The following is a 24659-nucleotide window of genomic DNA, read 5'->3' as shown; positions in this document are numbered from 1 at the left end:
AATTTGCACGTGCATGCAGTATCGTACTTTCTTTAACTGCGGTAAAATCAAACATCCGCAGTAGTAGCACGAGTACAATCAAATAGACTGCGCTATATAGACACACGTACGTAAAATGTTATGACGAAGTGGTTTAAAGTTGAACAACCTTAAATAAGACGACCGTGTAGCTACAGTCTATAGTGTTGCACTGTAATAGTAAATTTGACAGGAGGAAAAAGGAGGCTGAATAGAGCGTTCTCCAGGGAGAGAAGAATAAGGCGTAAGTAGTGTAGAAGAAGAAGAAGGGATACGAGTTCGCGAGTGGGGGAGTCAGAGTACCGGCTGGTTTGGGGCAGGTCATGTCGTCGCTCTCACCGAGGTCATTGGCATCGGTTATGGATTTTGGCTCTGCGCGGCCGGCCGCCCGTCGCTACGCCAGTTCCTCTTCTCTTCTCGATCAATGCTCTTTCGTTCTCCTAGTCTGCTTCATTGCCGTTTCCCTTCCTTCCCCGGTCGCCGAAAAACCCATCCTCCATATGGTACGCTAGGCACCGGTAATGTACCCCGCTTTGCCGTCGGAATCCATTTATCGTTATACCGAACTCCGAGCGACAATACCGTGTTTATGTTTAATTTCTGTACCGAGAGTTGTAATTGAAAAAACAAAACAAATATAACATCGAAGGTATAAAAAACGACTAAAATATTTATATGGCGGGATCATCGGCAGTGTACATATCCTGCAGAAAATTCATTAATTTTTTCCGATAAAATTTATAACACCTATACATTTTTTGAACATATACAGACAAATATAAAGAAATCGTAATAAAACACATTAAAATAAAACCCGAAACAAAGCAAATACACCCGGAAAATCAATAATATAATAACTACTCTAGCTACCCTTCCTGGAAACTAGCTACTCTAGTTTTGCCAGAGGGTAAAATATAAAAAAAAATTATCAAAACAATTGGAAGTTAGACGTTATTAAAAAAAAAAGAACATGAAAAAATAACTAATACAGACTATCTTTTTTCCTGCTTCATTTTAAAAGTTTTTCTTGAAATTTTTTTTTTAAATCAAGAAAATAAGTACAAGACCACTTGTGTAATTTTACACGATCTGTGTAAATAGTATTGTCATTTAAAATACAATGTAATTAAAAAATTAATGTATAGACAACATATAGGAACCATATTCTCGTACATCAAATTCAAAACAATCTTGTTTCTTCTAAGGTAAAATTCCTAGTCACATATATATTATCCATACATATTCCTGATTGGAATATACACCCCTATCTCTTTAAAAACCTTCAACAATACTTTCTTCTGGTCTATAATGTTGTTCTGGAGATACCTTGATGAAATATATGTATATTTATGAATAACACGCGCGCGCGCGCGCGCACACACACACACACACACACACACACACACACACACACACACACACACACACACACCAACTTAGCGAAAAGAATTCTTTTGTTATTGTATTTGTCCACATTCCCCTCTGTACTAATATCTCAAGGGCAAAAGTACAAAAACCATTTACCACCAACAGTACAGAATCTGATAATGCTTCTTACCTTATGCTTATTATTTTTTTATAACAGCATTTTCGAGATTTTCCCTCATCACCAGTTAAACTTTTTCTTCCAAAACACACATTAAATTCAAACCATTAAAATTATAACATTTACTTTTATAGTCATCACATTTAATATTACATTACATTTAATATGTAGTCATAAATATTAAATTTTTTTTTTTTTTATTACGTGGCTAGCCACACATACATTACTCTACTCAAAAAAAGAAAGCGCTATTAGAAAAAAATAATAAGCATAAGGTAAGAAGCATTATTGAATTCTGTGCTGTTGGTGGCAAATGATTTTTATACTTTTTTCTTCAATATATATAGTGTGTGCGTGTGTGTGAAGGGTCTTTCATTTTCAGAACAAAAAGTAAAATTGCAATAAAACAAAAAGTATTCCAATTTATACCAAATTAGTACGCCAAAGTATACCAATTTTTTTTTACTTTGAAGTTTATAACATTATATATTATGTCCAAAAAACAATATCATTCATATAGCCTCTATGGCTTTGCTTGACACAGCCAAGTATATCAACAAAATTTTGCATGACTTTCGTACAAACCAGCTTGAATTCCACTAATGGTCCATCAAATATTTACTTTCAAGTGATCAACTGTTTATGATTAGTTGCTATAGACTTGTGATTAAACATAACCTCAGAAAAAAATGTCTAAGGGAGTCAAATCACCAACCAAACTTTTGACACAATAATTGAATTGTTTCAATTGTGTGTGTGTGTGTGTGTGTGTGTGTGTGTGTGTGTGTGTGTGTGTGTGTGTATGTGTGTGTGTGTGTGAGAGAGAGAGAGAGAGAGAGAGAGAGCGTGCATGTGTGTGACTTATACCCATCATTTCCTACATTCTTGATATTCAGACTTAATTCCCACATTTTAAAACCTGACCGATTTTATATATCAAATGAAAAATGCTTATAAAATAAAAATAGGTATGAATATGACGAGGGTTTATTGAAGCTGATATATCGCTATGACAAATGTCTTAATTCATGTGGCAATTATATAGAGAAGTATACAATTTATAGGTATGTAGTTTAAGAGAAATAAAAAATATATATAAAGTTTTCAGAATACATTTTTTTACAAGGAACGATCTTTATTTTAGAGATAACCTCTCATAACTTTATAATTTCCCAATTTAAAAAAAAAAAGGTTGACTGAAAATATTCATTCCTTTCCTATTTTCCATTTTTCATCTATTGAAAACAATTTCTATGAAGGGTTCATCCTGATCAACATATTTCCTCTTCCTTAACTTGTATTCATCTTCTACTATTCTTTTTAATACTTTCTTACTTCTTACTTCCTCCATTCTTCTCAAGAACAGAATTACAAAATTATCTGAGTATTTCTTTTTTCATGCTTTTGCTTTTCACTCTTTTTCACTGCTTTTCACTTTTGAATATTAATACTACAATTCAAAAATGGATGTAATTTTATTCTTTTAAATATAGATACTCTTGGCTTTAAAATGAAGGTTCCATATTTCCTTAATTTTGTTGGAGTACACCTTTTCCTTCTTGTGCCCATTTTCTTTTGGTTTTCTTTTTTCCTTCATCTACAAGAACCTTTGCACTACAGATTATTTTTCTAACCTTCATTCTATCCTACCACCCCTTTTTTATCAGCTTTATTTATATTATCTAATTTTTTAGTTTCCAAGATTTTTGAAAATTTATATTTTTGGATTCATTTAGATATGAGCAAATTTATTCTTCTTTTTCTAATTTTGGTATCCAAATCCTCTTGGTTTTTAAATTTCATTATTCGATTTTAGTCTTTACCCTTTTTCTGGAACTACAGATTCTCCTTATGGCTACTCTTTAAATTTTGAGATTTTCTAAGTTAATCAAATTTGCTGTTTTAATTCCCACCAAGAACACATATGTACATTATTTTTATTTTATTTTGTCAAAGCTGGCTTAATCCAAATACAAATGTTACTAGGTTTACGTGGGCCAGGGCCACTATTTTTCATGAAAAAAGTTAATATTTCCTAATTAATATTCAGTGTGGTTCTAGGAGTTCATTGAAAATATCGCTCACTTTTGTTCCGGTAAAACTCTCCTTCAAAATGGCTGTTGTGATAGAAAGTCCCATAGACTGTGAAGTGTGTGTCATCATCTGTTTTCTTCACACAAAAACCTATAAACTGCTGAAATTTATTGCGAAATTTGTGCAGTATATGGAGGGAATATCATGAGTGACAGTACAGTAAGACAATGATGCCATATATTTTGGTAAGGTCGAACAAACATTCACGATAATAAAAGAAGTGGTTGACCCTCAATTATTACAGATGAACTTGTTGCAAGTGTCAATGTGAAAATTCGAGAAAATAGTTGATTCATGATAACAGAATTATCCAAATTTTTTCCTCGCATATTGTGAACATTGGTGTATGAAATCTTAACCGATAGGTTAGCTTCCATAAATTTTGTGCTTGCTGGATGCCTAAGCTTCTTTCTGATGAACACACAGAAAAGAGGATGAGGTTTACGTTAACCTTCCTTCACAGTTACCATAATGAGAAGGATAAATTCCTTGAGTGCATCGTAGCGTAGGTGATGAGACATGGGTTAAATTTGTTAATGTGGAAACAAAAGCTCAATCATATAGAACGGGCATATCAGTTCTCCTTGAAAACCCGTAAAGGCCCATCAGACATTTTCTGAAGAAAAGCTGATGTATCAGCTTTTTAGGGTTGTAAAATGTGATCCTGATTGATTTTATGGAAAAGGGCATGACAGTTAATGCTGAAACTTACTGCAAGATGTTGAAGAAATTGAGAAGCAGCATACAAAACAAATGACATGGCATTCTGAGTTCGGGCATTGTTGTTCTTCATCACCAACATTCATCTGCATACTGCAGTACATACTCAGCATCAAATGGGAGTTGTTTAACCATTCTCCATACCACTCTGTCTGATTTGGCTCCCAGTGATTATCACATTTTCTCGAAAATGAAGAAATGGTTAGACACTATGTTGTGAAAATGACAAGGAGTTGAAAAACTGTGTTACTGTCTTGCTTTATTCACAGGTGGGAAACTTTTATGAAGAGGTATTTAAAAAAAACTTGTTTACAGATATGACAAGTGCCTTAATATGGACAGCAATTACATACAAAAGTTGGTGTTTATTAAAGAATCAGAAGTTACTTTCTGAATAGCCTCCATAATAAATAATTTAATATTTATAAATATAAAATTATATTTATAATATTATATTATAAATATGAAATAATTTTACATTTTTAATAAAAATGAGATAATTAATAACTTCAAAAATCATTTTAGGAAAGATTAATTTTTTTTTAATTTTTATTTATGTAATTATTCTCATATACAGTCAAGAGTAAAAGTAAAGTCGTATCAGTTAAATGCATTTATCTACATACAAGCATAAATTGTTGCAGCCATTTTACAATAAATTCAACCATCCCTTTTTCAAAGAAATATGAACTAACATAGTGACAAAAATATAGGACTACTCACTATTTTGTAGGCCTAGTTTCTTCAAAATTAACAACAGTTTTAAATACAGTTTGAATTTATCATTAATATTTACATTAAAAATGATTTAGAATAGATTTCTGTATTCTTGACTAAATCTCAATAAGATATTAGATTTGGTTATCCAATCTATCATTAATTCAGACTACACTCAATTCCATATAGTCTGTTTCAAAACCGGTGGTCCGTGGACCATTGGTGGTCTGCAGAAAAATTTTAGTGGTCTGTGAACTTCTTTATATTTATTACATACAACCTTTAAAAGTATTATTACTCATTTTTTTAATGGCAATAATAATGCATACAACTGAGTTTACATTTGGCAACAGTTTGTTAGTCGTATGAAGATGGTGTTTTATTTTACTGTTAACTGAGTTTTAAACAGTTAAATTTATTCTGTGGTAGATAAAATTATTAACATTTTAAATTTGTTTATTTATTAGACATAAAAAATAAGTAAGCGTCTACTGTTTAATTAAAAATTGGCATTAATTTTTTTATACATTTCAGATACTTAAAAATGAGCAATGAAAAGAAAAAAATTAAATTGTATTACAGAATTTTTTCAAAAACCGACCACTAGTAGCAATAGTGTTTCAAATATTAGTTATTCTGGAAAAGATTCACCACCACCAAAACAATACTGTCTTGTTCATCATTATAACCCAAATTACTTAAAATATGGTTTAATCATCATCAGAATCAGAAAAAGATTTTCCAAGACCTCAATGCATCATATGTAGAGAAATTTTATCAAATGAATGTATGAAGCCCGTAAAATTAATATGTCATTTGCAAATAAAACATTTGAATCTACAAAATAAGCCACTTAAATTTTTGAAGGTAAAAGTGCTGTATTTAAAAATCAAAAGTTATCTTTTAAGAAGTTTCTTCTTATTGACAAATCTTTTGTAAAAGCATCATATTTAGTTGCTTTACAAATTTCTACGTGCAAAAAGGCTTATTTTATTGCCAAAGACTTAATAAAACTGTGTTTAATAGATTTGTGTTCTATAAAGTCCTAGAAGATATGGCTGCTGCAGAAAAAATGAAATCTTACTGCTTTCTAACGACACTATTCAGCGTAGAATCAGTGAATTAGTAACTGATATTGAATACCAATTAATTCAAAAAGTTAGCAAATCATTGTTCACTATTCAACTCAACAAATCTACTGATGTTACCAATAAAGCAATACTATTATGATCGTTATATTGATTACAAAATTAATGACATTAAAAAAAACTGTTTTGTTGTCTTGAGCTTTTTAATCATACAACTAGTTCAGAAATATTTAAAGCAATTGATAAAAATATATTGAAAGGAACTCACTTAATTGGAAAAATTATATTGGGTTATGCACTGATGGAGTTGCAAGTATGACCAGAAAACATTCGAGAGTTACAAAAAAAATTAGAGGTAGCAGACAAAAAAATGATTTTAACTCATTGTGTTATACACAGAGAGCATTTAGCTGCTAAAAAGTTTTCTCCAGATTTGAACACTGTTCTTATTCAATTGACAAAAATAATAAACTATATATATCAAAAGCAATACACTGAATTCCAAACTATTTTCAACATTATGCAATGAAATGGGATCTGAACAAGAACATTTATTAATTCACATTGAAATAAGATGGTTGTCACAGGGAAGAATATTAACAAGACTTTATGAATTAAGAAAAGAAGTAGAAAAATTTCTTGAAACAAGAAATTCAGAACTAAGAAAAGTTTCCTCGAACACAATTGAATTGCAAAACTGGCTTACTTATCCGATATCTTTTCATTAATAAACGACTTAAATTTAACATTGCAAGGAAATAATGCTGCCACTTTTGACTTATGGAATAAAATAGAAGCGTTCAAAAAAAAATTAGTTATTTTACAAACACGTAAAGGAAAACAACTATGATATGCTTCATTCATTTTCATAATATATTAATGAAGCTAATATAAAAATTAACAATTGATAAAAACTATTGATGAACTACTGAAAAACTATTTGTCAAATATATAACAGTATTTAGTTCTGCAATTGATCAATGTCCAAAAAAGTAAGAAATACGGAGAGGAAATATCTGGATTTTAAATCTGTTTGTTGAGCAACAAGAAAACAGTGTTACTGATTTGGAACAAGAAAAATTAATAGAATTAAGTTGCGATGCAAGATTACAAGTGTGATTTAAGTCGCTAAGTATAACTCAAGTGAATATCCAGAATTCCATAAAAAAGCCATAGCAGTATTGCTGCCATTTCCAAAAATAATGTGAATCAACATTTTTGACAATGACTAGCATCAAAACAAAACAGAAAATCGTTTGAATGAATATAAATTCAGCTTTGCATATGGCAGTCACTAACATAATTCCAAGAATTGACAAACTAATAAATGAAAAACATAAAGAACAATCGCATTAGGTTTGCAATGTAATAAGTTTAATAATCTTCCTTAAAAATAAAAAAAAGTATTCAAAGTTTCAATTTTGTATGTTTTTATTAAATGGTTTTATTCAAATTGTCTTCTGTTTATTTCCTAATTTATCTTGGTCAAATATGGCAACTAACTAACCAATTTTTCTAAAACTTTGCACAAAGAACAACAGTCTTCAATGACAAGGCTGAATCTAAAAGAAAATTAGAGCTAAGGTTTCTCCAGAAACTATTGCTTGGGATAACTTTTGAAAAATTTTCTCTCCTCTCCCTCTACTAAAACATCTTGTACACGATCTTTACTGAAAAATATACCTGTTTTATAGTACTGTCTGAACGTTTTAGGTAATTAGTGAAGTCTAATTTAATAATTCAGAGGAATTATTAAAAAAAAACCTGCACTTTCTTCAATTTTATCTGCAACTTTTTGTATGGTCTGCAATACAAGCTTAAAATTTTTATTGGTCCACAGTATAAATTGTGTTAAGAAACACTGATCTAGAACAGGGTTGTTTACAATGTTTTTCTAAATCATGAAATTTATACTTTAAAGTCAATCTGTGCATTAGAAAATGACTAGTATATATATATATATATATATATATATATATATATATATATATATATATATAGTTTCTGGGTTTCCTGTTGGTTTACTTATGAAAGAAGTTTTTTTACTTTTTCCAATGGATCATTATTCAGTATAACATTATTTCTAAATAATAAAAAAAATTTAAAGTATGTATATACATATTTTTTACAGTAAACACTACAAAGCTCTTTGAAGATTCATTGTTATTTGAGTTTAAATAAAATTCTTGACAATAACTTTATGTTGTACAGCCAACTATGATATTAGTTAATAATAAATTAATTAATCATAAATCTGTGGCTATAATTTTACAGTATTTTTACAATCTAAGTGATAATCTGAGAATGAGATTTAAACATATCAAAAATAAAAAAAGTCATATTAAACAGAATTCCAACAAAAGGTAATGTAAGAAATAAGAATTAATAAAGATTACTTAAAAGTCTATTTAATATTTACACTGTACTTAATTATGAATATTTATAATTTAATCAGAATTTATTATAATAAAAAAATATTGAAATTGATTACAGTAGTTAATAAAAATAATATTTAGATTACTTTTTCAAACTAATATAAATAAGTCAACTAATTGTCTTTCTTTCTATTTACAGAATGATGTTCTTCGCTACAACATATGCAATTTTTTAATTATAAGTTATTCAATTTTTTTTTTTAAATTTGAAAACTCAGATTGTCAGAGGACAACTGTATTTATTTTATTTATTATTATGTGGTATGTACATGAAATATACATAATGTAATAATAGTTATTTTTAAAATAAAAATAACTTTCTGATTACACTTAAGTGACTATTATTTTATTAATCCTTTTTAAATATGACTACTTTTGAGATTTGTATTTAAATAGGGCTGAAGAAAAATTCAACTTTTTAAACTATAATTAAAAATTACAAAAATTAATTTTTTGTTTTGTAATGATGGTTTTGGTAGCATTTTATTCAGAAAATTGTAGTAAATTTAATTAATATAAAGTAATAAACAATAGTCCATAAAAGTCATTGCAATGAACATTACACAAAACAAAGTACATCTACTCTTTTCTCATTCATCGAAGTTCAATCAGAAAATTATTATCTGCGTTTTAGTAATATTTAAATTAAGGAACAACTGAAGGAATAAAATAAAAATTAGACAAAATAACAAAGAATTCTTTCAATAAAAATGTAAACAATTTAAACAAAAAACACGAACACCCATTAATTTATATGATATGGTGACCAAACTATCAAGATATACAACATTTTAAAAGACTATCCAGAAAGGTAATTATCAACAAAAGACTGCTGCAACACAGATTAATTAAAACATATTTTATTTTAAAGAAACAAAAAGAAATAGCAATAAACGTACATTAAAGAAAATGTTACATCTGTAACATAAACACTCCTGTTCAGTGTTTCACATTCCTTTTCACTGTTTCAACATTATTTTTTTCAATAGCCATACCCAGGCCATAATTTATCCAAAAAATTACAGTTATTTATAACTATTTGTAAAATGTTTTGGCACAATTACAAAGATAAATTTTAGTTTTTGTAGTTTTGAATGTCATTTAAAAATTTAAGTTCGCAAAATGTTGACTTTAACTAGGAGTTATATTCATAAAATTATGTTGTACTATATTAATTTTTAAAGAATTTCAAAAAAAAAAGATTATTACAAAAGCATATTTGAAAATTTTATTTAATTAATTAAATCTTTTTAAATGTTTTAATTTTTACCAATTATTGGTTGATTTTAATGAATTCAAGATGTTCAGTACTGTATTTATTTCTACAGTTTATGCATCGTTCATTACAATAAATTCTAAGGATGAGATTAAGAAAAATAAAATAAAATAAGAAATTAACAGGAGGATCCAGATATAACGCCCGGTCAGGCACGGCAGATTTTCATAGATACAAAATTTCAATTTCATATATCTACAAGCTTCAAGTTTATAGAGTTAATTAATCATAAAAAAAATGTCTGAGCTACTTTTTTATAAATTATAAGTAGAACAAAAAATTAAATTCATAAGAGAAAGCAAAGAAGTTTATTGTAAAATGACATTAGAAGTTCATAAATGTATATAATAATCTTGTATTTTCAAGAAAGAAGATTAATAATAATCAAACAAAATTACAGAATACAATTTCTAATCAAATTACAATAAAAATTTGTTTACTTTAAAATAAAGACAAAATGGAATGTATAACATACTTCATTTTATAGTATTGGTGAAACCAATGATTTTAACTTTTTGATACTTTTCAGAACACGATGTCTTTTTTGTAGTTTTTTCTTTATAACTCGCAGATATTTGAAAAAAGCATAGCTGTACACTGTTGAAAATATATTATTCAAAATTGTTGGATGAAAAAGTCAGGATATATACGTAAATAAGGACAGAAATAAAGAAGTACGCTGACACTTGTGCCAAATTCTCAGAACAGATTGATCTATCCACAAATTTTTAAATTCCTCTGAATAAAATGAAAAATTAATACAAACATGTGTTCACATATGCTTTGTTTTCAAGTACATCCCATCACACATTTCCTCCCTTTATTGCTAGGTAAAACAATGTGGTGGTATTTTACTTTCATGAACATAATTTATAATTTCAGGTTTAATTTTGGTTAAAGAATTTGAAAAAAATTGTCTCAACATCATGCATTGAATACTCAATCTCTGTGAAATATTAAAAAAAAACAAAATAGCTCAAAAAATATAATTTTTCACATTTTTGTGAAAAAATTACAAAAATTGTAGAAATTTTTTTTAAATGTTGCCATAAATTTTGAACAAATTTATATAAAAGTATCAACTGTAAAATCCCCTCAAGAGTAAATAAAAGATGCATTTCAATACACACACACACAAAAAATTATACTGAATTCAATACTTGTAAAAATCAATTCCTGATGTTTATATCAAAATAATTTCACGGAACTAACAACATAAATTAAACTTCAGAAAATAACATTTTTAAATTCACTGTTCAACTTGTTCACCAAAAGCCTGAATGTGGATTTAAGCTCAGGAAGTTATAGTTCAGAAAGCATTCTCCAACATTTAAGTTTTCCTTGATGTCTTTGTTGGCAAACATGTTTCATTGTGAAAGTTCATTACAAACTCTAATTCTTATGGATATATGGCATTTATGGACGCTTGTTGATATGTACCCTTAATAAGAAATTTAAACAAGGATTCTTATCAGGTGATCAGACTGACCAAATGTGCGATCTACCTCAGCTAACTCATCTTTAAGAAAATGATCTATTCAGATGATGAATAACAGGGTGATAAAAATGAGCTGCTCTACAATGTAGGAAAACCACACGTTCGGATCATTTGCGGAATGTTCTCGATGTAATATTTCATTCTGAAGAAAGTTATAACTGTAAGAAATAACCTGTGAGTCTTTCATTGAAAATATATGGATCTGACAAGAGCACTGCCTTATATCCCACCAGAATATTAATTGAAAAATAAGGCAGAAGATAAGTTTCACAGTTACACATGGAATGTTATCATTCTTAAAATGTGTCTACATTAAAATTGGTCATACCATCATATTAAACGTTGCTACATATAGTTTTTTTCAAGCTAAACATTATTTATTTAACCAATGCCAAGTAATTCAGTCGCTTACTACAATCAACTTTCTGAAGATGCTTTACAAACATGATGATGTCTGGAACAGAATTTCATTTAAGACCTTCATAGTGTTCGCCATACACTACTATGTGTATTTAATATTCCAGTACCAGTTGTTGAACTTGTATCATACAAAATGTGTTCATGATCATTTCTTTCCTGTTCTAATGTTACTGTAAATTATCATCTTCCACATTTGCCTAAATATATATTTATAAACTGAATACACATCTAACAGGGATCTTTTAATTGAGAAATTATAGATGATATTCTTAATAGTTTGCATACCATTACAATAATCATAATAAAATTAATATCTGTGTATTCCAAGGATGTAAAATGATATGATATTGTTGTTAATAATCTATTATTAAAAATGTTTGAAAAATATAAAATTTCTTAATTACAGTAAAAATCACCAATGCACACATTAGTGTGCAAATTAATCTGAATACAAATGTTATTTATAAAAGTATCTTTATTTAGAAAAAAATCATACCTGTACAATTTCTGAATATTTATTAAGTAATATCTACTCCTTTATCCTCAATTACTTCACGTACATGACTTGGCATCAATTCAACAAGTATACTACATATTTATTTCATTTCCTCATCATGAAACTAATGAGATCAATTTTTGTGATACAATCAATTTTTGTCGTTTTTTGACTACTGGCTAAAAATTTTCAATTGGGTTTAAGTATGGGGAGTCATCTGGTCACGGGAGCACCCTCCTGTTTCGTTCTTTGAAAATATTTTCATATTTTGGGCAGTATGGTATACCACAAAATCTTGTTGGAATGCTTTCAAATCATAACCCTTTCCATCAGAACCTTGATATTCCATCACTTTTCAACATAATCTACTGGAAGTAATGAATAAGTGCCTTCAAATGTGAAATAATACAAAACATTTTTTTGGGATGTTTAACTGATTGTTGGATATGAGCCGGTGATGTATTTTCATTTGATGCTTTTTTAATGTGGAGAACACATGTCTCTGAACATAAAAATGTGACTAATTGCAAAACATAACATTTTTCCACTCTTCTTTGATCCAGTTAGCATATGAGCTTTGGCCCACAAGAGCCTTTTTTGCACATTGCTGGTGTTAAAAGCTGCTTTTTAGCTTGCCGACAAGCTTTCCATCTGGCTGCAAGAAGTCAGCATTTTAAGAGATGTCACATATAAATCTGTTCTACTGGCTGCTAATTCTCGATTTAAGTTCACAGCAAATAATTCTGGATGAAGTTTACTTATTCTCATTAATAATTGATCCTGTATAAGAGTAGGGGTTTTCTACAGCCACATTTTCCTTTCCTTTGAGGTGAAAATGAACCAGTTTCTTCAAATTTAAAAAAAATAACATTCACTGTTCCTAATCCAACACCATATTCAGAAGCTATTTGTCACTGTGTTGTACTGATATGCACAGAAAGAGAAACAATTTTCAAACACTTTCTTGGAGTTAAGTCCACTATTATATATTCAAGACAAGAATAAAAAATACAAAAATATGATTTTATAATAAAAATGAAATAAACTGTCACAAAACACTATTTATAACATGAAAATTGCCAGACAACCAAAGAACAATAACTTCACATTATACAAACAACTTAAAAAATGGTCAAGCAATGTAGCCAGAATACAAAAATAAACAATAAATCCCCTGTTTTCGGATTAATTTGCATGCTACTGTATTTGTTAAATTAATCTTATGCTCATTTAATTTTATACTGAAAATTAACTTATCAGTAGAAACCAAAACAGTACGGTAACATTATCTTATCAAACATTGGTAACATTATCTTATCAAACATTCCCATAAATGGATTAAAAATACTATCTCATCATGAGTTATTGTCAAATACAGACTACTAATACTATCTACCATTATAACTCCCGGTAGCAAAATTATGCACATTTAAATCAAGAAAAGACTGATTACTGCACACAGCCAAACAAGTATTCAGCATAATTTTTCTGTATTGTTTTTATTTAAAATAGAACTTATTTACTCCATTGCTAAAATTGCTGTTGATTATTGTACAGAGATTTATTCTATATTACATAAATGCATAACAAAATATATAGCAACACTTTTTTTAAAAATTGAAAAATGAAAACAAAATATGATTTTGATTTTCACTAGAATTATTTAAAAATGACAGCTATTTTGATACATAATACTTCTTCAAATAGAAGGCTAGCTATATTATATATTTGTGTATTCTATATCTACCTGAAGAAGGTACTGTTTATTGAAACAGCTGTCATGTTTAAATAATTCCATTGAAAATAAAAAATATATATTTTGTTTTCATTTTTCACTTTTTGATTATTGATTTTCACCAAGTAAAGCAACACCCACTAATTTTTTTTTTCTTTCTACAGTATTTGTAATTTCTTTTACAAAAAACATAAAAAGTATTTTTTTAGGATAATTTTTCAACAATATTTCTCAAAAAATATTAATCCATTTTTGTTTATATAGAAATAACAAATAAAATCATGAATTTAGCCTTAAAAATTGTTTTCATGTAAATGGAGTACTATATCATTTTACCTTAGAGGCCAAGAAAGAAGAAAGTATATGACTGACAAAAACAAAGTCATTCAATAAAAGTTGTCCAAGCTGATTCTAAAGCTTTAAGAAAAAGTTACAAAACTGTTTTAAAAGCAAGATTATATTTAAAATAAATAAGTAACAATGTATATACATAGAGACAGCAAAAAGAATTCTAGCTTGAATGTCAGCAGTTACTCCCTGAACTGAAGTAAAAATGGTAAAAATGAAGTAAAATTCTGAAAAGTAACAGCTTCCTAAAATCTAAGAAATTTGTTTACTTCAACTACAACAACAAACAGAATACTGGTAAGTTTGGATGATAGAATTTTTATTACTTTAATGTATAATTTACACATTCTAAGAGAATGTGACAAATTGTTATATGACAACTAACTAGAGCAAACAATGGTATATCATCAGACATCTTACAAATCATGCAACAAAATAAAGTTATCCCCAAGGGCAAAAAGTAAATGACAACTTCTTCAATACAACTGGCAGAACAGTTATGACAAAACAGTATTTTTATTATGACAAAGCTTATAGTCAACAACAACCAACCATTCACTCTGGCACACGGTCTATAACCAGAAATTTTTGGTCTATAACCAAAAATTTCACAAAGCATTTACAATAAAAAATGATAAATAATTGCATATTCATTAAGATTGATCGAGAGCAAAGTACTGAAATGGGTATATAGACAGTTCATTACCTAGAATTCCAGTGCAGCTAAGAACTTGGCAGAAAGTGACATATGTATGGCAGAAACAGATATGCTTATGTCTAAAGTTATTTGAAGTATAACAAATAAGTGACATTGGATGTAAGAGTACAGTCACATCCAATAATTACAACAAATAAATTATCTAAATTATATTAAGATTGAACACTATGTCATCCATCTACCCACAATATGATTTATGGTCATAAACATAGAATAAAACCAGAAGTAAATGGTTCAGTGAAGCAAATTGAACTTGAAAGTAATATAACTAACCATAAAAGCACGTCAAATTGTACCACTATGTTTAGAATCATCATACCTAGCAAAGAAAAAAATCATCTGTCTAGAGAAGAAAAGTTTAAAACTTTTGGTGATATCAAGAATTTAGTTTTCTTTAAGTTACCTCATGGTGAAAACTTAGCACCTGAAGCTCTATTTAAGACAACTGCCCCAATGTACAGAATAAATATTAGGTAATTCCAAGAACAAGCATAAAAAGTAAATGTGTTTAAACATCCTCAGAAGTTATCAAGTTCAGCAAAATAGTCATGGATTCATTTCCTATAAACAAGATCATACTGTGTTTCGTTCTTTATTCAACTGCTGTTGACAAAGACATGGTTCTACTCTCTTCACTAAAATTCTTACATGTAGCTAAACAGAAAATCACAAGTTCCAAAAAACTAGATGGAATCCTCAGACCCACATCTCTGATTAAAAATAAACTACTGAACCATATTCAAGCTGAAAATTCAGTGTTGCTTGTAAGAATTTAAGTAACATATTTGATAAACACCTCTAACTGCTATTACTCAACAAACAAACCCAACTTAAAAACCTTATTATTTTGAATTTTGAGACCAATTAAAAAGACTAAATAAGATCTACTAATTATAAAAATTTTTATTGATATAAATTTTCTGATTATTTGAAAAAGGAAAATTAATCACTAAAAATAGCCAGACTGTAGGAATACAATTAAACAAAATGGTCTGCTAAATAGCATTAACCTAAAATTTACTATAATTCAAATACAATTTACTCACTTCACTAAAGAAATAGCTAATGTGAATATATCTCTTAAAGACTATTTGTATTAAAGACAAATTTTTCATTACAAACTTATCAATTAGTAACGCTTAACTTTTTGGGGATAACTACTTTACGAAATATCAAGTTTTACTTTACCATTATTGTAAATCTAATAATATCACTTATCAATAAAAATTCAAACTTCAAAAAAAATTATTTCACTTAATTATGAAAACAATTATTTTATTCAATATTGTTATATATAAATAGCACTCCCATTTAAACAGAACATACCAGTAGATAAAATGTGTTTGGCAGAGAAGTGCATATTTCATGTACTATGAATAATAAAAATAATTCACATAGATTTTATCTGACCTACTGCATATATGTAAATTAAATAATGCTAAAACATAATTATGAAATCTCTGTAATTTGCAAAGAATTAATTTAAAAAAATTATTCAGTAACAAAAAGCTATGAAACTACAAAAAGATATCTATGAAAATAAAAGAACATATTTAAGAACACCTACACGCATTTCTTTCTTTTTCCTGTTTAGCCTCCAGTAATTACCTTTCAGATAATACTTCAGAGGATGAATGAGGATGATATGTATGAGTGTAAATGAAGTATAGTACAGTCTCAGTTCGACCATTCCTGAGATACGTGGTTAATTGAAACCCAACCACCAAAGAACAGCGGTATCCATGCTCTAGTATTCAAATCCATGTAAAAATAACTGACTTTACTAGGACTTGAACGCTGGAACTCTCGACTTCCAAATCAGCCGATTTGGGAAGACGCATTCATCACTAGACCAACCCAGTGGGTTACCTACACATATTTAGGAACAGTTATTGTGAGGCAACTTACAATAAGCATTAACATGTTGAACTTTGTTGATATTATCATCAAATTTTGTATGGTAATAATAACATTAAGTAACATAAGCAAACTAAAAGAACATAGAATAAAGGGGTTGCAGGAGATTATAATTTTATTTTTTATTTATTTAAGAAGACACATTTCTCAATATTTATTTCTACTTATTCCTGTAAAAGTAATATAAATAAAATGAATTGTTTCTCAATGACAGAGGTACATTAATTTGCTTCTTTGCACTATCTGTGTGATTTCTATAATGGCTATATCACATATAAAGTACTGGAGTGCATTTCATGTATTTAGCATTATCATAGCCATAAAAATAGAAAACTTCTGATGAAGTCTCTTGAATAGACATTAGAATGTACTTCTAACCTCCTGTGATGGATATAGTGAAAGTGACACTTGAGTAGCTGAATCCTCCTGCATTTGGGTGAAATCCTGTTCGTGGATGATCCCCATGCAGGATTACACCCGAATGCAACCCACTGAGCAGGTACATTTGACTCAAGGATGAAGGATGGCACAACAGAAGACCATTTCACTTCTCACTAGCTTGACATGGGATGCTTGTTGTCTTGGAATGGGTTTGCAAGTTTCAGGCATAACTTGTAGCTCAGGTTAGATCACCTACAATCAAATTTACATAAAAGAGGGCAGATTATGCAACTTCAATGCAGTATCATACTTCTATAAAAAGTGAAAGAATTCTTCTGACTAAACTAATTTACTCATCGACTATTCTGAATACAAATCATCAATAATACTAATGAAAACTAATTGGAAAGAAGAAATTTTATTAAGATGGAAAATTTTTATAAAGACTATATCACAATTTTAATACTGCTATTAGCTTTTATGAAATTTTTATTAAAAAAACAGGCACAGGTAATTTCCAGTTAATAAAACAAAATTTGAGTTCCATACAATTAATAATTATATATATATATTACTGTACTTGCTAAGACATAACCCAAATTTTGTTTAAAATAAATTTAATTCAGGTTATATAAAGACTGAAATTAAAACATATTTTATCATTAATCTCTAATCAGTTAACGAAAATAATAAATAAATAAGATTAAAACACCATACAAAAAATCATGTGAGCTTACCTTACTAAAATATCCAACAGTGTGGCAACCCTCCGAATCATTGATTGTCATCACATAGAACAGGAATGGTTCAACATCATAGTACAACGTTTTATGATCTAAAAAGAATTTTGCTAACAGGCACAAGTTTTGAGAATAAGGCTTATAACGTTTACCATCTACCTCCCAAACAGAAATTTTGTCTTTCCTGTAAAAATAAACAAACACCCAATCAACATAACAATAACCGAATACTATAATTAATAGTTTACTTGTGTCAGTTTATATATCATTTAATTTAAATAATTAATTTATTAGTAAATATAATTATAATATATATTTACATTTAGTCTGAGAAAGAAAGAGAAACTTCAGGAAGGATACAACAAAATCAGTTCTCTATTATCTTTTTAAGTTATCTTAAAACTGTCAAATGTACTAGTTTAGAGATAACAAAATTGCACACTTGTTATCTTACAAAAAATTAATATAAATCTAATGGTTAGAAAGTTAATTGAAAATCTGAAAGATACAACTTCATTAAAAAAAAATTTTGTATCACTTTTTGTTTTAACCAACTTTACTGCTAAATCAGCCATCAATAAATTGAAATTATATATATATATATATATATATATATATATATTCCTTATTAAAAAGGAAATCAGAATTAATGAATATGAGTTTTTAATTATGTATTTAAAATAACAGGTTAGTTTCTTCCCCAATTTTCTAATTCTGCCAATCTTTGTAAAAAATGAACTAGCAGCATACCTTCTATCTGGAAGGTTCTGGGTTTCAATCACAGTAAAGATTAGTCTTTTTCATGAAGTCAATAATTTCAAAATCTTTTCAGTCATAAGAAAACATCTTTATAAATATTGAGGATCAAATTAATAAAAATATTGAGTTTATTTCCTGTGAAAGAATTTTTCATTAAGATACCTAAGTTACAAATTTTAACACTGAAAGATTCATACCATTTGTCAGCAGCAATTTTTTCACTGCCAAATAATCTCTTCCACGCCAAATAATCAAATGATGATTTTTTGCTTTCCTCATTTGAATTACTATGTATTTCTAGGCACTTGTAATTTACTTTTTTGCAGATTTTGGTAACACTTAAAGAAACCTCATCAAATATTCTAACAACAATAATATTTCTCACTGGTATTAATAGAAAAGTGAGATATCCTTTGTTCCAAATTAAAAAATATGATTTCAATTAACCATGTCCCAAACTAATCTTTAGTCTGAAAACTACTAAATTAGTCCCATTTTTAGAAAACCAATTCATTACACAATCCGTTCTTAAAAAAAAAGAAAAACTTAGTACATAAAGTTTGCAATAAGTAATGCATCATTCAGCATCACATACATTAACATTAATGATGAATTAAAATCGTAGAGTAAATTTCATGGTATAATGTCGCTATAAATTCAACAACAATAAATCAATACAATGTGCTTCTTGTAAATCAGGATATTCCACAAACGACTGATGTGAGTTATGTAACATTTAAATGAAACCATAAAGAAACCATTGTGCAAGAATATACTGAAAGGTGTCTTATTATGAATTCTGTAGAAATATTATAACAGCTTCAGGGAAATGAGGAATACTCAGAAATGTAATCTTTGGTAATGAGTTGATACTTACTTAGCATTAGCAGTAAGGTGAATACCGACAACAGCAGGATTTGGGATAGCAAGAATCTAGGTGAATCACTGGAGTATAAATTGTGATAGCCAGACAAAGGCAAACATTTTTTGTGCTCTTAACAAAGGTTAAGAGCACAAAAGAGGCTGTACCTTTAACTTTTCAAAGATACAGCCTGTTCTTTTTCTTTAAGAATACCAAGCAATATCAAGTTTTTGAATAATAGAAAACATTCTCTTTCCATAGCTAGATGCAGATAACCAAGAAAGACAGTTTAACTACCAACAGATTATGTACCACCACAACATAGTTCAAGATTTCCTCAATAACCATTTTCCAAGTTAAGGGATTAGTTGCACTGACTCAATTACACTGCTAACCATTCCCCAAAATGGACCCAACATTACCACTCCATATTCTTTTTTTAATGGTATTAAATTAAAGATTACATGTTTATTCAGCTTTTTTAGTCAGCACTTTTCTGATTCTGCATTATCTTACAATATATATATAATATATTACAACTGAGATTACAATATAACCTCAACTAATTTTGAGGTTATATTGCAACTTGTGGTTAAGGTTATATTGTGTGCGCTATATAATTAGTGCACACAATGTCATACATAAATTAAATTTAAGATAATGACACATTTTGCCCAGTATATGGCTCATTCAAGTGACACATTTGCAATGCCATTGACTGTAAACAAATCAACAGATATGAACAATTTTTTTGCAGATAATACTCTTTTCATTTTTTTACTACAATCTATCTACAACATGTACATAAAAATTCCTTAAGGTCTCACAATATGAACCTTTTGGAGTCAGCTCAAGCATTAATTAAAATACTGTAAAATAAATCTCTCTGTTATTTCAAACATGTAAATAAAAGATCTTATTTATGATTGTTACTTCTTGGTATGTTTGTACTACACATTGCGTTTTCACACCTTTCTTATTATTGGTTCACTATAATAGATGTCATCTTGCAGATGACAGTGCATCATCTTGCCCCTCCCACCAGCCCATATTCTGCAGCAACATGGAGCACATACAGCTAGAACACCACCATATCCATCATTAAGTATGAATCACAAATCTAACAAGCCCATACAAATATATTTTCAGTAAATAACTAAATCAAAAAATTAAAATCAAATTTTTCAATAACCCTGTTTAAGGTTTTTTCAAACATAATAAGAGTATTTTACTCTAAAAATTTGTAATGTTTCCCATATACAGAATCAGATACCACATATACCAAATACATATACCAAATCAATCAATACCTTCATCAAAGATATATTGAAGTGAAAACGCAAGAGGGGAAGTCTACATTCTAAATTTTTGTAGGTGTCGCTCAGGGGTCCGTACTTGGACCCATCCTCTGGAACATCTTTAACGATGGGGTTTTCAGACTGAACTACCCAGATGGGGTATTCGTGATAGGGTATGCTGATGATTTAGCGGTTTTAGTTGAAGATAAGGAGGTCATGAACATAGAGGAAAAAACCAATCGGGCTTTAAGTCTAATAGATGAGTGGCTAGAAAGGAATTTGCTGCAGATATCCCCTACGAAATCTAGCTGTATAATTTTCTCTGGAAGAAGACGGATAAGGAATATCAACTTGGACATTAGAGGAGAACGAATTATAGAGATCAATAATGCAAAATATCTTATAGATATCTATAAGATCTATATATCTTATAGAGTTATACTGGACAAAAGCCTAAAATTCGGGAACCATGTCGATATGATAAGTAAGAGGGTAACCCCCACTATCAAGGCTCTGAGGGGTCTCTTACGGCGCACCAAGGATGGAGATTAGGAGATTGATAACTGCAGCCACTACGTCTGCGATACTATATGCGGCCCCGGTATGGGGAGACACTATGAACATCCAGAGGAACAAAATGAAACTAAGAAGCGTTCATCGGCTTGCTTTGCTACGGGTTGCTGCAGGGTACAGGACTGTCTCATATGATGCACTGTGTATACTGACTGAGGTCCCCCCTATTGAACTACAAGTCAAAGGGCGTACATTAAGATTTACGGGACTGTCAAGAGATGAGGTTGCAGTTGGGCAACGTAGACTTCTATGTCACACAATTATTGACGGGTCATGGCTGCTTTGGTCAGTACTTATATAAAATTGGAAAAAGGGCTACACCGCAGTGTGATTACTGCCAAGAGATAGACAACGCTGAACATACTATTTTTGTTTGTCCCAGATGGGCACGCAACAGAAGTGAGATCTCTGCAAACAGGCTAACACCGGATATTTTAATCAACTGGCTGGTGTTCAGTGATGTAAACTGGAATTGGTTTAGAAGGTTCGCGGGTTAAGTTCTCCGATCTAAGGAAGAAGAAGGTAGAAGACGGGGAATGTAGTAGGGATGGGAGGACAGTCCCTCCGTGGAGGGCCCATATGCCGAGGTATGCGGGTTCCTGAGAAGGGAGGGAACTAATGGAGAGAAGTTGGGTAAAAGAAAGACCAAGTCCCGGCCGACGGTGTCGGCCCTGCGGGTGCCCTGGCACTCGGTGGGGTCGGTGCTGCCAATTTGAGGCGTGGCATAAAGACCGAGACCCGGTTCCCTGCTGAGGGGGTGGGGGGGGCGTAGCCAGACTTCATCTCTGAGGCGGGGATTTTGTGGCAGACAAACAAAGAAGTAAAGATCCGAGACCGGGGAGGCTAACCTGTCGTGCCGGGCGTACTACCGGTGGGCGGGGGACGCCTCCTTAGAGTAAATGGACACTCTTCCCAACTGAGTTATACTTAATTGGATATCCGGTTGGGGAGAGAAGGGAATAAAAAAAAATAAAATAAAATAAATAAAAACAAAAAGATTCGAGACTTCTGAAAAAGCTGGTACACTACAAACTCGGCTTGAAAAATACCAAGTCAGGATGTAAATGGATCAGAAAAATAAGGATCTGAAGGAAATTGGCTTTACACCAGCACACACCACAAAGATAAAATTTAATGAAAAATCAAGGACAAAAACACTTGCTTCACAATCACAAGAAAGAAACTCACAACACAAACATTTTCAACACCAGAGAGGGCAGGAGATAGGAATGTATGAAAAAGTACTAGGAGAATCACAAGGCTCGAACAGTCCCTTTGAAGAGATTTGAATAATGGGCTGACTAAAGTGATCCTATGTGATCATAAAAGAAAAAAAAATATTTAAATGGGTAACACCTTTTCTGGGAATTTTGGCAAATAACTTCATAAACTTTTATATAACAAAATATATAGGGAATTATTGAATAAACTTTCAATTTTGTATAACATACTTTTTACACAGAACTCTACTTTTTCAAAACAACTCAAAAAGATCTAGAAAGAAGCATTATTTAAAATAAGGGATAAAAAATTGAACACAGTCAATTTTTTGCATACAATAATAACGGAAAGACCAAATTAAAGATAATTTACAAGCTTTAAAAAAAAAATCACTTGATATTTTTCAAGAAAACCAATTATTCTTTTGAAATTTAACATTTAATTCTTTTTTTCAACTCAATTCACAGACAAACCAAATCCTTAAAGATAAACAATTTTGAACAAATTTCTGAAAAAAATTCACAAACCAGAATTTTTTACCTTTAATTACACTATTTACCTAACAGTATAAGAATACAAATTTAACTTTATACATTAATCAAACATATATATATATTACATATAAACATATTAATCTATATATAGTAATATATATATATATATATATATATATATATATATATATATATATATATATATATTAGGAGCAAGAAAGAACTACAACTTAATTAGAATCATGCAACTGAATGAATACATGTATTGTGAAAATTTGACAATCACAAGACTTTTATATTTATTCATAAGTTTATGCATTCATCTAATAAAATTTAAAAGCTACAATAACTTAAAATAAGGAAAAAATCCACACTATTATACAAACCTGTATACTTCTTCACCAGGTGGATGTCTCCAAACACATTTCACTGCATGTCTGTTTAGAATAGCTCGACTTTTCATATACCGTAAACAATACTCACATAAATATAATTTAGGCAATCGAGCATAATCTTCAGGATAAGGACTTTGATACCATACTTCCATTTCAAATTTGCCCATTTCAATATACTTTGTACCTTTAGTATTGGGTAATGTACCTAAATCTTCTTCCTACAGAATAACATTTTCACATAATTATATCAAATGGAATGTTATTTCAGAAAAACTATTTTAATATTTGGTCTTTTAAGACAAGCAGTTAATTCAAGCTTAATTTATTAGAACCCAAGTCCAATACAGCACATAGCAAAATTTTGTCATGAAAGGCCAATGCCTGATCTGTAAGATGTTAACAAAAACTGATTTTATTCTTTTATTTAAAAAATAAATAAATATGGGAATAATGGATAGCTGTATTTCCCTCTAAATATTAATCAGTTTCATCAAATCGTTTCTCAATTTGTACTTATTTTTCATAATACTGGTTTTTTTAAATACCTCAAAGAAATAATAACAAACAATCAAATAAAAAAACCTCAAAATCCAAACAAGAACAAACAAACTTAAGCTTCTCTCACAATACAAATATAGATATAATACAAGAGAATAAAATTATTATATTAATGTACAATGATATAATATGTACAAAGTAAATAAATCTTACAATATGTCATTTACAGAATCTCTAGTTTCTTTTTATGAAATATTAGACTAGAGTTAATTCAAATATTTCAAGATTACACTTTCAATAATGTTCATACACGCTTGCAGGTATGTGAAATATCTCACGATACAAATATAATATAATACAAGAGAATACAATTATAAATATTAATGTATAATAATGTAATATTTGTCTATGT

The 24659-nt window shown here is 29.4% G+C and overlaps 1 protein-coding gene across 4 annotated transcripts in view; it reads right to left on the bottom strand.

Moving 5' to 3' along the window:
- chm (lysine acetyltransferase chameau) overlaps positions 1-24659 on the bottom strand; it is a 497822-nt gene that overhangs the window by 449531 nt on the left and 23632 nt on the right. For 3 of the 4 annotated variants that reach the window (XM_075367908.1, XM_075367909.1, XM_075367910.1), the window contains 2 exons: positions 23741-23967; positions 18145-18331 (listed from right to left, as the gene is read on the bottom strand). In XM_075367908.1, the coding sequence (XP_075224023.1) occupies positions 18145-18331; positions 23741-23967 (414 nt within the window). Of the gene's footprint in view, positions 1-17136; positions 17660-18144; positions 18332-23740; positions 23968-24659 lie in introns of those variants that run through there. The other variant, XM_075367911.1, reaches the window with a different exon arrangement.

Source organism: Lycorma delicatula, chromosome 6 (assembly GCF_047948215.1).
Source record: "Lycorma delicatula isolate Av1 chromosome 6, ASM4794821v1, whole genome shotgun sequence".
NCBI lineage: Eukaryota > Metazoa > Arthropoda > Insecta > Hemiptera > Fulgoridae > Lycorma > Lycorma delicatula.
This window is presented reverse-complemented; position numbering and strand designations above follow the sequence as displayed.